Source organism: Rhamphochromis longiceps, linkage group LG5 (genome assembly GCF_057381845.1).
Source record: "Rhamphochromis longiceps isolate RC_006_pf linkage group LG5, R_longiceps_female_GT1.1, whole genome shotgun sequence".
Classification (NCBI taxonomy): Eukaryota; Metazoa; Chordata; class Actinopteri; order Cichliformes; family Cichlidae; genus Rhamphochromis; species Rhamphochromis longiceps.
In genome coordinates this window covers 30,818,300-30,830,952 of record NC_140561.1, presented here as the reverse complement: position 1 = coordinate 30,830,952, position 12,653 = coordinate 30,818,300, and the positions used below count along the sequence as shown (strand labels likewise).

The 12,653-nt window shown below is 42.6% G+C and overlaps 1 protein-coding gene across 2 annotated transcripts in view; it reads left to right on the top strand.

The window, feature by feature from the left end:
- Positions 1 to 12,653, top strand: part of stab1 (stabilin 1) — a 185,484-nt gene that overhangs the window by 99,688 nt on the left and 73,143 nt on the right. For both annotated transcript variants that reach the window (XM_085407157.1, XM_085407156.1), the window contains 5 exons: positions 1,627 to 1,773; positions 3,627 to 3,683; positions 3,758 to 3,917; positions 5,555 to 5,704; positions 8,776 to 8,880. In XM_085407157.1, coding sequence (XP_085263283.1) covers positions 1,627 to 1,773; positions 3,627 to 3,683; positions 3,758 to 3,917; positions 5,555 to 5,704; positions 8,776 to 8,880 — 619 coding nt within the window. The remainder of the gene's footprint in view (positions 1 to 1,626; positions 1,774 to 3,626; positions 3,684 to 3,757; positions 3,918 to 5,554; positions 5,705 to 8,775; positions 8,881 to 12,653) is intronic.

Sequence of the window (12,653 nt, the reverse complement as noted above, 5' to 3'; positions counted from 1 at the left end):
GAATATGAGCAGGGAGGTTATTCCAGAGTCTAGGCGCTACGGTTGCAAAGGCCCGGTCACCTCTGGACTTCAGTCGAGACCTAGATCATGTTAGGAGCATCTGATTTGAAGATCTTAGTGCTCTATTTGGATTGTACAAATGGAGGAGTTTGGAAAGATAGCTGGACGCTAAATTATTTAGAATTTAAAAGTAAACAAAAGAATTTTAAAATCTATAGGAAATTTAACAGGGAGCTAAAATTGGAGTGATGTGATCATAGATTCTAGTACATGTTAAGAGACGCGCAGCTGCATTTTGAACTAACTGAAGCCGGTAAAGAGAAGAGTGTTGGAGGCCCAAGTAGAGGGAGTCGTAGTAGTCCAGTCTGGATGTGATGAATGCGTGGATACGTTTTTCCTTAAAGGAAGGAACGGCTTTGCTTTAGATATCTGACGCAACTGGTAAAAGCTATTTTTTTTTTACCACAGTGGAGACCTGTTTCTCTGATTTAAAAGAGCTATCCAAGAACACTCCGAGGTTTCTTACAGTGAACGAGAGATGGCTAGCAAGAGGACCACAGGTGTATAAAATCAAGCACATAGGCATGCAGACTGCTTCTACAAAGATTTGTGAATTCAGGAGCTCAGTGAATTCCAGCTTTGTACCTGATGCTGAGGCACATAGTGCACAGAAGCCCCCAACTTTCTGTAGAGTCAGTTGCTACAGACCTCTGAATGTGACCTTCAGTTTAGATCAGAACATTACAGAATGGGTTTCTATAGCCAAGCAGCTGCATTCAAGTCTTACATCAATGAGTGCAATGCAAAGTGTGGATGTAGTAGTGTAAAGTACACCACCACTGGACTCTAGAAGTGACGAATTGCGTATAGCCCCAAGTTCTGGTTGACAATAAAGGGAGTAACTGAATCGCACCTCTCCGTCTGGCGCTCCAATAAAGGAGTCTGGGTTTGGCACTGCACTGTGCCAAGTTTGGTGGATGTGGTTTATGATGTGGGGTTGTTTTTCAGAAGTTGGGCTCAGCCCCTTTGTTCCGGTGAAGGGAACTCGTAATGCTTCAGCATATCTAAACATTTTGAACAATTTCATGCTCCCAACTTTGTGGTAACAATTTGGGGAACGCTCCTTCCTGTTCCAAGATGACTGCACACCAGTCAACATGCAAGAGCCATAAAGACATGGATGGCAAGTTTGGTGTGGAAGAACTTGACTGGCCTCCACAGAGTCCTGACCTTAGCTTGACAGAACACCTTTGGGATGAATTAAACTGGAAACTGCGAGCTAGGATTTCTTGTCCAACATCAGTGTCTGACCTCACTAATCCACTTCTGGAAGAATGGTCAAAAATTCCTATAAACACATGCTCTTAAACCTTGTGGAAAGCATTCCCAGAAGAGTTGAAGCTGTTATAGCTGCACAGGGTGGGTTGAGATCATATTAAACCCGAGCGAATACTTTTGGTTATATAGTGTATTGTGAATATTCACAAAACTCCTGCTGTTTGTTTTTACACCACCAACAAAATGATCATAACATCACTCTGTTGTCTCTACTGAATGGTTTCCATTTTAGTCTACTCTGTTATTGCTTAGTAGTTGTATTTTTTTAAAATGTGTGTCTGTTTTTAGGGTTCAGTAGTAATAAATGAAAATGAGGCCAAGGTAGTGGACCGCTACCTGAACTTCCAGAATGGCGTGGCCTATGGCATCGACCAGCTGCTGGAACCTGCTGGCCTCGGGGCATTCTGTGACACCATCGAGAACAGAACCACTTACGTGAGTAACACTAACAATGCTACCACTTCAACACCAGTACCGCCACTGGGGGAGTCATTTTTACTGTGTGCCCCAACAGCATTAGTAAATGCAGTGATGTAATTTACTAAAGAAATTATGTTGTTTATTTTCATCTGATTTTCAAAATTATAATCAAAAGGTTCTCAAAATAAAAAAAGAAATCTGTTTATTGGGTTCGTTAGTTTTGATTTAGACTGATTAGACAAGGCTAGGGAAAGTGTTTGTTACTGCAGGTAAAAAATTAAGCTAAACATAACAAATGGAAATGCTTATGTAAATGGTGAAACTTAACCCAAATTTAGAATGAATACAATAAATTAAGTATTATTTATATAGTATAGCTCCAAGTTCTGGTTCAGAGTAAGTAAGCAGGTAAGCAAGTCTCAGTTTCAGCTGTGTAGAGAAGACTTTGAACCACGGGTTTGACAGGTTGCAGCAAGAAAGCCATTGCTAAGACATCAGAATAAGACAAAGAGGCTTGTCTGGGCCATGAAACACTGCCATCGGACCACTGAAGACTGAAAAAAAAGTTTTATGGACTGATGAATCATATTTTGAAATCTTCAGTTCATCATACAGGATCTTTGTATGCCGTCAGGTAGGCGAAAGGATGGTTCCACATCGTGTGGCATCAACTGTCAAACATCGACAAGGAAGTGTGGTTGTCTGGGGCTGTTTGTGCTGGAGTCAGGGTCCATGATTTCTTTTTAAACTCAAATTGCTTATTTTACTATGCTTTCATTTCAGTGTGCAATGTGAAATTAAACTGCATAATCTTTAATAAAAAAATGGAATAAAAAATAGTTCTAAATTTTTTGACCAGTAGTGTATGCACAGAAAAGGAACCGAGACATATAGCAGATTAGATAAAAGTTGAAATTATCCTTTAATTAAAACAGATTATCTTTGATCATAGGATTTATTTTAAAATTTAGGAAGCTAAATTGTTTATTAGCTTCTTCTTGTGTAGAGTAGGAATAGATCATACAATTGCCTCTGACCTTTAGCAACCAAGCTAACAACTAAGCTAAGCTTTGTTTCACTAAATTGTTGGGATTGAATAATGTGTAATTCCCAGGATGAGCGCCAGGTGAATAAACACCTGTCATGCGAAGGCTGTGTGCAGGCAGGAGTGGTGGTAAGGGGGACCCAAAGTACAGACTCGGGAGACAAACGTGAACTCAAAAAAAAAACAGCTGTAATGCTGAACTCAAAGTAACAAACTTCAAAATTACAAAGAATGCATGCAGGCAGGCCACAAAGCATGAATGAGGGTAGATCGCAACACGGACAGATGAAAACACAGGGCTTATATACACAGAGGGAGCAATCAGGGAATGAGAGACAGGAGGGAAACACAGCTGGACAAATCAGGGCTGATGAGACAAAGGAAGCAAAACCAGACGCATTAACATGAGACACGGATTTTTAAAGTAAAACAGGAAACACAGACTGAACTTACAGACGCACAAGCAGGCACTGCAACAGAGGGAACAGAGACGTGGGACCAGGGCAGACACAGACACTGACTGGACACAGAATAGAGGGAGTAAGGAAACCAAAACTTCAGAACTAAATAATCACACACCAAGAAGAACTGGGGAAAAATAGAAATGCAAAACAGAAACCAAAACTTTCACAATAAACTAAGATGACAGCACAAATAAAAGGTACAAAACTAAAACCACTGGGTCAGCGACCCAGATATCCTAACAACACCAGAAAACTACAAAGGCTCTCACATTAGCATGTGCCCTGGTGGATTAAGTAGGGCTTTAACCCTGTTATCTCATGACAAATAATCATTATCTCACTTGTCTTAAATATTTCAGGGGCGCTGTGGAAGCTGCATCTTCACCCCGTCCTGTCCCTTCAAACACTATGACACGGTAAGGTCTGCTAAAGCATGTGAGCATTAGCTGCAAAGACTGTGGAGATAAATATCATTTCTGTATTCTTCCAGGGAAAGACGGAGCGCTGTTTGAACTTGCGCTCCAGGTATCGCTACTCATACTTGTATGATGACCTGGATCGTTTCAGCAGATATGGCTGTAGGAGAGTTTGTAGCTTTCCAGGCTGGGTACAGAAGTGCTGCAAAAACCACTTCGGGCGAGACTGTCAAGGTAAGAGGGGAAGGGATGGAGGCACTTATGTGAGGAATTGTGCTTTTGTTTGTACAGAGATGTTCTTGGTTTTTGCAGCTTGTTTAAAGACTGAGTTACAAATTCTGAAAGTCACAGGCTTTAGTTTGGAAGTTGTTGAGTTTGTGTAGTTTTTATTGAAAGCATGTTTTCTCAAAGATATCAGTCACGCTTCTGGTTGACTAGATATTACTGATGCTTACTTAGTTTAATATCCAAGTGAGAAAAATGTGGACTTACGGTCTTTCTAAACTGCTGTGAAAAAGTATTTGTCCCCTTCCTGATTTCACACTGCCATGTTTCAGATCAGGAATCAGATTTTAATATTAGACAAAGATAATAATAAGATACCAATACACGAGCCGAGATAAGAGATGGACACATGACAACTCACATCTACTGGACATGACACAAGACCACATCCATCCTTGGATGAACAATGCCTGATACAGATACGTGTTTAACACAACCAACCATATATGGGAAACACACTGTAACATGTGCACCAATTCTGATCTCTGATCACACTTTCAGAATGGCTTGTGTAAAGTGCACATAAACATCAACATCCTCATCCAGGAAGAAGCGCTCAGTCAAGAGACTGTTGATCGGCGTTGGAGTTTCCCTGGTTTTATTTTGCTTTTTCTTTATTTGTGTTATCCCTTGTTTAAAAGCTGTAATTTCACAGATGATAGCGACATCACTCACAGCATATGCAGATGTACCACAAACCGATGAGGATCATGAAGACTTCTTTTCCCATTTGTTAGATGAAGATGAAGTGCAACTAATGATGTAGTAACTGAAAATGTGAAAGACAAGTAGTTACTTACTGATAACATGTACATTTCATTTCGTGATAAAAAGGAGGGAATGTCAGAAGAAAATTGTACCTAGTGTGATCAGCTACATGAAATGTGCTCAATTTATGGATCACTAAGCAATCCACATGTCTACGTGACTTTTCACATAAACTCTTGTGTGATAAACTTATTTAGCAACTAACAGCTTCCTCTATGTTAAGAACATACAGACTTAGAAAAGGGGAACCTCAGCTCTGAGTTCTTAGAATAACTTTGTTATCTTTGTACACACATGTGACAAGCTTGCATAAATAAAGAACGCAGACAGTGACAGAGCGCGAGTCCATGAGTGCCTCCTGCGAGGACGAGCGCTCTGTGACTGCCTTCGCGAGTAAAGACGACTGCAGGGTTTGTGTTTTCTAACTCAGGTGTCTTAGCTGAAGAACTGTGGGGCGATTCTTAGAGATCCCCTGTCACCAGATTATATTTAACTTGTGTTATCTACACGTGACAAATGTAAAAAGCTAGGAAATCAAGGAGGGGGTAAATACTTTTTCACAGCACTGCAAGCCGTCTTGGTAATGCCTATGGGCAGTTGTTTTGAAGCCCCTGGAGTAAAACCTTTTTTCAGAGGTCACAGGGACATGAAAGCTGGGTAAGGCTGGGTGTGCCACCATGTTTACCTTTGCAGAATTCTCCCACAGACTTCCGTCTCTGTCAGGTCCCACTGAGCAAAGTTAATAAAGACTGGAAGAGAGTTTCTTTTTTTCTTTGTTTCCATGCTATGTTTTGACCCTTTTCTTCTGTCTGTTGCAGTTTGTTCAGGTGGTTTGGAGGCCCCTTGTGGCAAACATGGCGACTGCAACGACGGTAATCTCGGTACTGGAACATGTAGATGCCACACCGGATTCAGAGGGGAATCCTGCGAACTGTGTGTCGCTGGGTTCTATGGCCCTAACTGCACAGGTAAAATGCTTTTTAGTTTTTATCATCGCTCAGTGGAAAAACAAAGAGAGTGCACCTAAGGTCTGCTCTCCAACAGCTCTCCAGAAGTGGCTGTTGGAGAGACCAAACAGCCACTTCATAAATGCATGGCACAACATAGAAGAACCCCTCAATGGGACAAGACTCAGCGGTTCATCTGCATCTAAAGGACAAAGGTCACTCTTTCGAGGATGCCAATGTTCACAGGTGGTTTGAAAGAGGAGTGAAAGAAGCCATCGATGTCACCATCTTTGAACAGAGGCGGTGGCTTACGACACCAACTGTCTGCCATCTATTATCCAATTTTTAAATCCCCTCCCAGACGCCTTAACGCCCACTCACATCCTGGGCCATCTGACCTCAGGAAATCACATGATAGGGTGGGTCTAGGTTTCACAGTGGGTTCATCCGAAACCTTGGCTGACTGTGACCCACACCCGTTTTCACACCTTGGCTCGTGTGATTAGGTAGAGGATCAATAGGGGGTCCATGACCCTTTGGGGCAACACTCCCATAGGGTATAAAATCTGGGATTCTCCACCAGTTGCTCTTAGAACCCAAGAAGCTTCTCGAATGAGAGGTGAAACATCTTCAAGAAACCTAGAAAAGTCCAGACGCTTTTCTTTGCAAGCCCCTCAGACTACGATGACCTGGATGACTGAGAACCCTCACAGACTTTTGATGAGGGAGGTTTTCCTTTAATTTCTTGCTTCCAATGCTGTGTAGTGCTCACTGATGAACAAGAATATCTGGTAATGAGCCAAAGTTAGCGCGATAGGCTGATTTTCATATAAATGCTCAGTTCTTAGAACGCTTTCTAGAAATAAGACGAGTAGATAATCAAAAACAATCACAAGCAACATCCATAAGTGAAGACTGACTCTGGAATGGAGGAATTCTCACTTCACAGCTTCCTCCTCCATCCTCACACCTTTTCCTCACAACTCTCCCACTTGACTGGGATGAGCTGAGGAAGGGAGGAGACATGTGAGTGTAATGAAAAGCAGCACTTGAGGCAGCAGCTCTCTACCACCTGCAGGGGGCAGTGCATAGAAATGCAAAATCTCAATCATAAATTTGGTGCACGATTTTGGTATTAAAAAAAAACAAAATGTAAAAATAAGAGGAGGGTGCGTTTCAGCCCTTTGATGTATTCACCATGGCTGCGTTGTGACCCTTTAATACGCTGTGGCGAAAGAAAGTAGCAAATCTGGCATCAGCAGACAGTCTCACCCCCATCAGCTCTCCAGCAGTCTGTCACCATGGCAACACTCCACACTCACCATCACACAGCTGGGTGTGTTTCCAGCTCGGGACAAACCTGCCAGCTGTCTTCGCTTAGAGCCAAACCACCAGAGCAGATTTTTTTGTTTTTCTTTAAATGTGGATACGAATGCTCATCTTTGCCTGTTTGAGTTTAACAGTCTTTATTAAATCCAACTCAGTGTTTCTCCACAGAGGAACACAGGTGTGTCCTCGCTTTGGAGGAGACAGCAGAGGTGTCAGTTAGAGCTGGAGTCGATTTGAAACTCTTCGTCACAGCAGGAACAAAACACGTCGCCATGGTTGCTCAATTCATCCAGAGCAGATTGAGGTCTGCAAAGAGCACTCTGCAGCTTTAGTTAAAGTGAAGCTGTTGCATAACAGCTCTTATAAAAAACAATGAAACTTTTGATGAAAAAAACAGCATTTATGTAATATTTAATTAACCTATGATTATTAATTCATGTGTGTTACAGCAATTAAAATATTAGTATTATTAACAATAATAATAATAATACTAATAATTATATCTGACAGATGTCTCTCAGCCTGAAAGATGATATATTGTATTAAAGATGGTGACAACATGAAGCTTTCCTGTCTCTGTTCTTGTGGCAGCAGAGCTGAATCAGTCTTTTGGGGAAGATGCTCCGCTGCCTCCTAGTAAGCAGTGCAGAGGGTGGCCAGGATTATCCATTATGGATAACAGCTGGTGCAGTGACCTTCTCTTACCAGCTCTGATGTTTCTCACAGCTGACTGATAGAAAATGTCCATTATGTTTCTGCACATGTTGAAGAACCTGCTCACCCCTTCTTGTATACATCCTTCCAGTTTAGTCTGTTTTTCATGTGGATGCTCGGCTACTTGTACTCCTCCACCACATCGGCATCCTGTCCCAGGATAGACATGGGCCATGTAGCCATCCTTGATGGTAAATGGCCTTTATTTGTATAGCGCTTTACTTAGTCCCTATGGACCCCAAAGTGCTTTACACTACATTCAGTCATCCACCCATTCACACACTGGTGATGGCAAGCTACACTGTAACCACCAAATCTGACAGAGCTATGCCATTCTAACATACTGAAGACTGGCTGTCAGGTAGTCAGTAATCCATGAGATGGTGGACGTGTTCACTGATATTTTCAGGAGCTTCTCGCTCAGAAGCAGCAGCTGAATCATTTCAAATTTACTTGATAAATCATAGAAAGTATCCTCACTGTGCAGCTGTTACTCTCCAGATTGGGAGTAGGTTCTCTGCAGCATGGAGATGATTGAATCATCCACTCCCAGATTTGGTTGGTGTACAAACTGCAGAGGATCAATAGATGTTTCCACCTGTGGTCTCAGGTGAGCCAAAACTGGTGTTTCCAGTACCTTCTTCACATGCGACGTGAGAACAGCTGGTCAATAATTGTTAAGCTCTGATGGTGTCAGCTTCTCTGGTAGAGAGGATGTTATCTATAACGCTGATTTGTTCTCCTCTGTCAGACTCGGGCTGCAAATGTGACTCAGGTTCACAGACAGCTCACCACCATAGATCCTTGGAGCATAAATAAAATCAAAAGCATAATATTAAAATAAGAAATATGACAAAAAATTAGATTTATGCTGTGTGATTTATGAAGTGGACCTTATCTGCTTTTCATTTTTTATATTTTAAAAATAATGTTGCTCATATAAAACATAATCCAGATGTGAGCCCAAAGCTCAGGCTTCAGGCTGCTCTAAATGCTCATTTCACAGTTTTTTTCTACTCTTCAAGTCAAGTCTTGTTTGTCTCTCTCAGCCTGTTCCTGCAGGAACCAGGGAAGGTGCAATGATGGCATTGGAGGATCTGGACAGTGTATCTGCAAGCCGGGCTGGGAGGGCAATCGCTGCCAGAACAAAATAGGTGAGATTTCTTCTTGAATGCACAAAGATATGAGACCCTGATCGGGTTTTAATGGTCAACAAAGCTCATGAAAAGAGCCACTGGTTGGTACTGAGGTTGTAAAAATTCTAAAACATCTACAAATGTATGATTTTTGTTTATTATTTCTTAAATAAAGCTCACAATTTTTTTAAACAGATGGATACCTTGGTAACCATTAAGGCATGGTTAAATTATCCCTAAACCAAGCCCGTGGTCATTTTAAACCTTAACCAAGTTATTATAAAACAATGAATCTGAGGTGCTTTCTTTTATTTTGTCATGTATACTGTTACAGTGGTGAATATTTACTTTAAATAAGGTCGGAGTTGCAAATAATGAGGTGAGTGTCTGTAATACCTACTGTATGAGCAGACTATCTTCATGGCTTTGTACACAGGTCGGGCATAACATTATGACCACTGACAGATAAAATGAATAACACTTATTATCTCTTCATCATGGCACCTGTTAGTGGGTGGACTATATTCGGGATAAAGTGCACATTTTGTCCTCACAGTTGATCTGTTAGAAGCAGGAAAAATGGAGTCGACTGCATCAGAGCAGCTCTTATTGGGTGTTCCTGGTCTGCAGTGGTGAAACAGTTACAGGGTCATGGGCAGCCAAGACTCACTGATGGGAAGTGAAGGCTGACCTGTGTTTTCTGATCCAACAGATGCTACTGTAACCTATCCTGCAGAAAAAGTTTGTTCTGGTTCTGATAGAAAGATATCAGGATAAACAGTTCATCACAGTTTGTTGCACATTGGGCTGCAGACCAGTCAGGATGCCCTTGGTGACCCCAGTCCACCACCAAAAGCACCAACAATGGACATGAGAGCATCAGACCTGGACCACAGAGCAATGAAAGAAGGTGCCTTGGCCTGATGAATCACACACTATGGACTGTGGGACAAAGTTAAGCCTCTGGAGGCAGTGTAATGCTTTGGGCAATGTTCTGCTGGGAATCCTTAGGTCTTGCCCTTCATGTGGATGCTACTTTGTTAGGTCCCACCTACCTAAGCACTGCTGCAGACCATGTAGACCCTTTCATGGAAACAGTAAATGGTTCAGTAGGATAATGTGCGCTGCCTGCCTGAGGAGCAGAGCAACGAGTTTGAGGTGTTGATTGCCTGTAATTTCCCAGATCTCTCTGATAACCATAGCACACTCTCAGGGGTCCAAGTCTTGATGGGTCAGAGCCAATGTTCCCTCTAATTTTTAATGTATCTGAGCGAACACACAAACTCCCTGAGCGATCCCTTGGACCACTGTGAGCGACATCAGACGTGTGTACTGTGGTTACGCCGGCATCCAATCCAGCCAAGTTACATGGTTTATTAAAATAATTAAATTACAGCATTTACATTTATGTTAGACTACTTTTAATCAACTGCTTTAGCCCACTTACAATGAAAATTAAAAAAAAAAAAATCTAGTCATTGACCTGTGTAGTATGTTAACACTATTTGAAGTAAAAATAACTTGAACTCCAATTTTGAGAACACAACTTTCTTTCTTTTTTAATTTTTTTTATAAAGCTCTGATATGTATTATGAGTCTGTGGTCTGGGAGAGAGTCCTGTAACTCTGTCTGCAAACTACAGTATATAATGGCCAATGTTGGGCAATTAATTATATAGTTCTTCAAAAAAGTAACTCAGTTTGGGAAACAACAAAGTTTTTTGCAGCTATTTCTTTTAAATGCAGCCAAGGCATTTTTAAATAAACATTTCAAACTATTTACAGAACAATCAGCTGTTCTGCATCAAATCTGACGACACACAAATTATTTGTGCCACTCCAAAAAACAATTTCTGTCCACTATGAGATAAAGGAGAACAACAGCCTGATACCTGCAGGCCCGACAACAGGAGATGTATCACTCCTGTAACATTCAGCAGTCGACTCATTGTTCTGACACACACAACAAAACTATTGACTACACTACACACTAACTACACATGATTTGCGCTAAATGTCTCAAATCTCTCACGTCTCAAAACACTCCTAAAACTTACCCCCGTTTCTTAACAACTAGATGCCACGTTGCCATATCATTTTTTGATTGGTCGACATGGTACTTTTTTGGACGAATAGGAAAGGGACAGGGGGGTGGGGTTTGTTTTTGCTCACAGGCGGAGAGTGATTTCGAGCCTTTTTTCCTTATAAAACGCCGTTTTTACAGTTTCTTCCCGCAGTAAATATAAACAACGACAGTATTCAGGAAGAAAAACAAACATTGCAGATATTTTTATGATAACTCTGGTTTTACGTGGCCTATCAGCACAATTTAAAAACTGTTATAAAGTCCACACTTTTTCCGTGAATTGTTCCGTCTGTCCTGCTCACATCTCCAGTGGTTGTACACGTTGTCATTAACGTGGCTTCACTCCACATCAGCCACGCTGCTTTGCCAGCTCAAACACCGGTGTCGGCACATAAGGACGCTGTCATAGCCTGTTAACGACGTTGATTGGCTGCGTATATACACATTATTGGCTGAACTATGGGATAAGGTGTTCTAATCCCATATGGGAGCAGCCAGTCACTCACTGACTAACACTGCAAAACAGAATTGTTAAAGTATTAATTTTAATTTCAATTCAGGTTAGTTTTTTTGTGTGCAAAGCAGATTTTCTGTGCGCAGAGACCGTGCCAGCAGTGCGCAATTGCGCACGTGCCGCAGCTTAGAGGGAACATGGGTCAGGGCTGTTTTGGCAGCAAAAGAAAAAGGTCATAAGGTTATGCCTCATCACTGTATGTTGTCATTTAGGGGGGAAATTGTCCCTAATGTCTTATCTCAGAAGCTCCACCCATCTGCTATAACTATTCTCCACCTTAAAGAGACAAGCTTTCCCAGATGAATGTGCCTGACCCCATCTGCCGGTGGATCACTGACTTCCTGACGGACAGGAAGCAGCATGTGAGGCTGGGAAAGAATGTCTCGGACTCCCGGACCATCAGCACCGGCTCCCCTCAGGGCTGTGTTCTTTCTCCTCTGCTCTTCTCCCTGTACACCAACTGCTGCACCTCCACCCACCAGTCTGTCAAGCTAATCAAGTTTGCAGATGACACCACCGTTATTGGACTCATCTCGGACGGGGATGAGTCTGCCTACAGGAGGGAGGTTGAACGTCTGGTGTCCTGGTGCAGCCACAACAACCTGGTGCTGAATGCCCAGAAGACAGTGGAGATTATTGTGGACTTCAGGAAGCACACAGCCCCACTCCCCCCCATCATCCTGACTGACACCCCCATCACCTCTGTGGACTCATTCCGCTTCCTGGGTGCCACCATCACCCAGGACCTGAAGTGGGAGCCCACCATCACCTCCGTCATCAAGAAAGCCCAGCAGAGGATGTACTTCCTGAGGCAGCTGAAGAAATTCAACCTGCCAACACGGACGATGATGCAGTTCTACACTGCAATCATCGAGTCCATCCTCACCTCCTCCATCACCGTGTGGTACGCTGGAGCCACTATCAGGGACAAACAGAGACTGCAGCGTGTTGTGCGCTCTGCTGAGAAGGTGATTGGCTGCAGACTCCCATCTTTGCAGGACCTGTACACCTCCAGGACATTGCGGCGTGCAGCTCGGATCTCAGCTGACCCTTCTCACCCTGGACACAGTCTGTTTGACCTGCTCCCCTCAGGCAGGAGGCTCCGGTCCATTCGCACCAGAACCTCTCGCCATAAGAACAGTTTCTTCCCCTCTGCTGTTGGACACATGAACAATAACCATATGACTGTTCC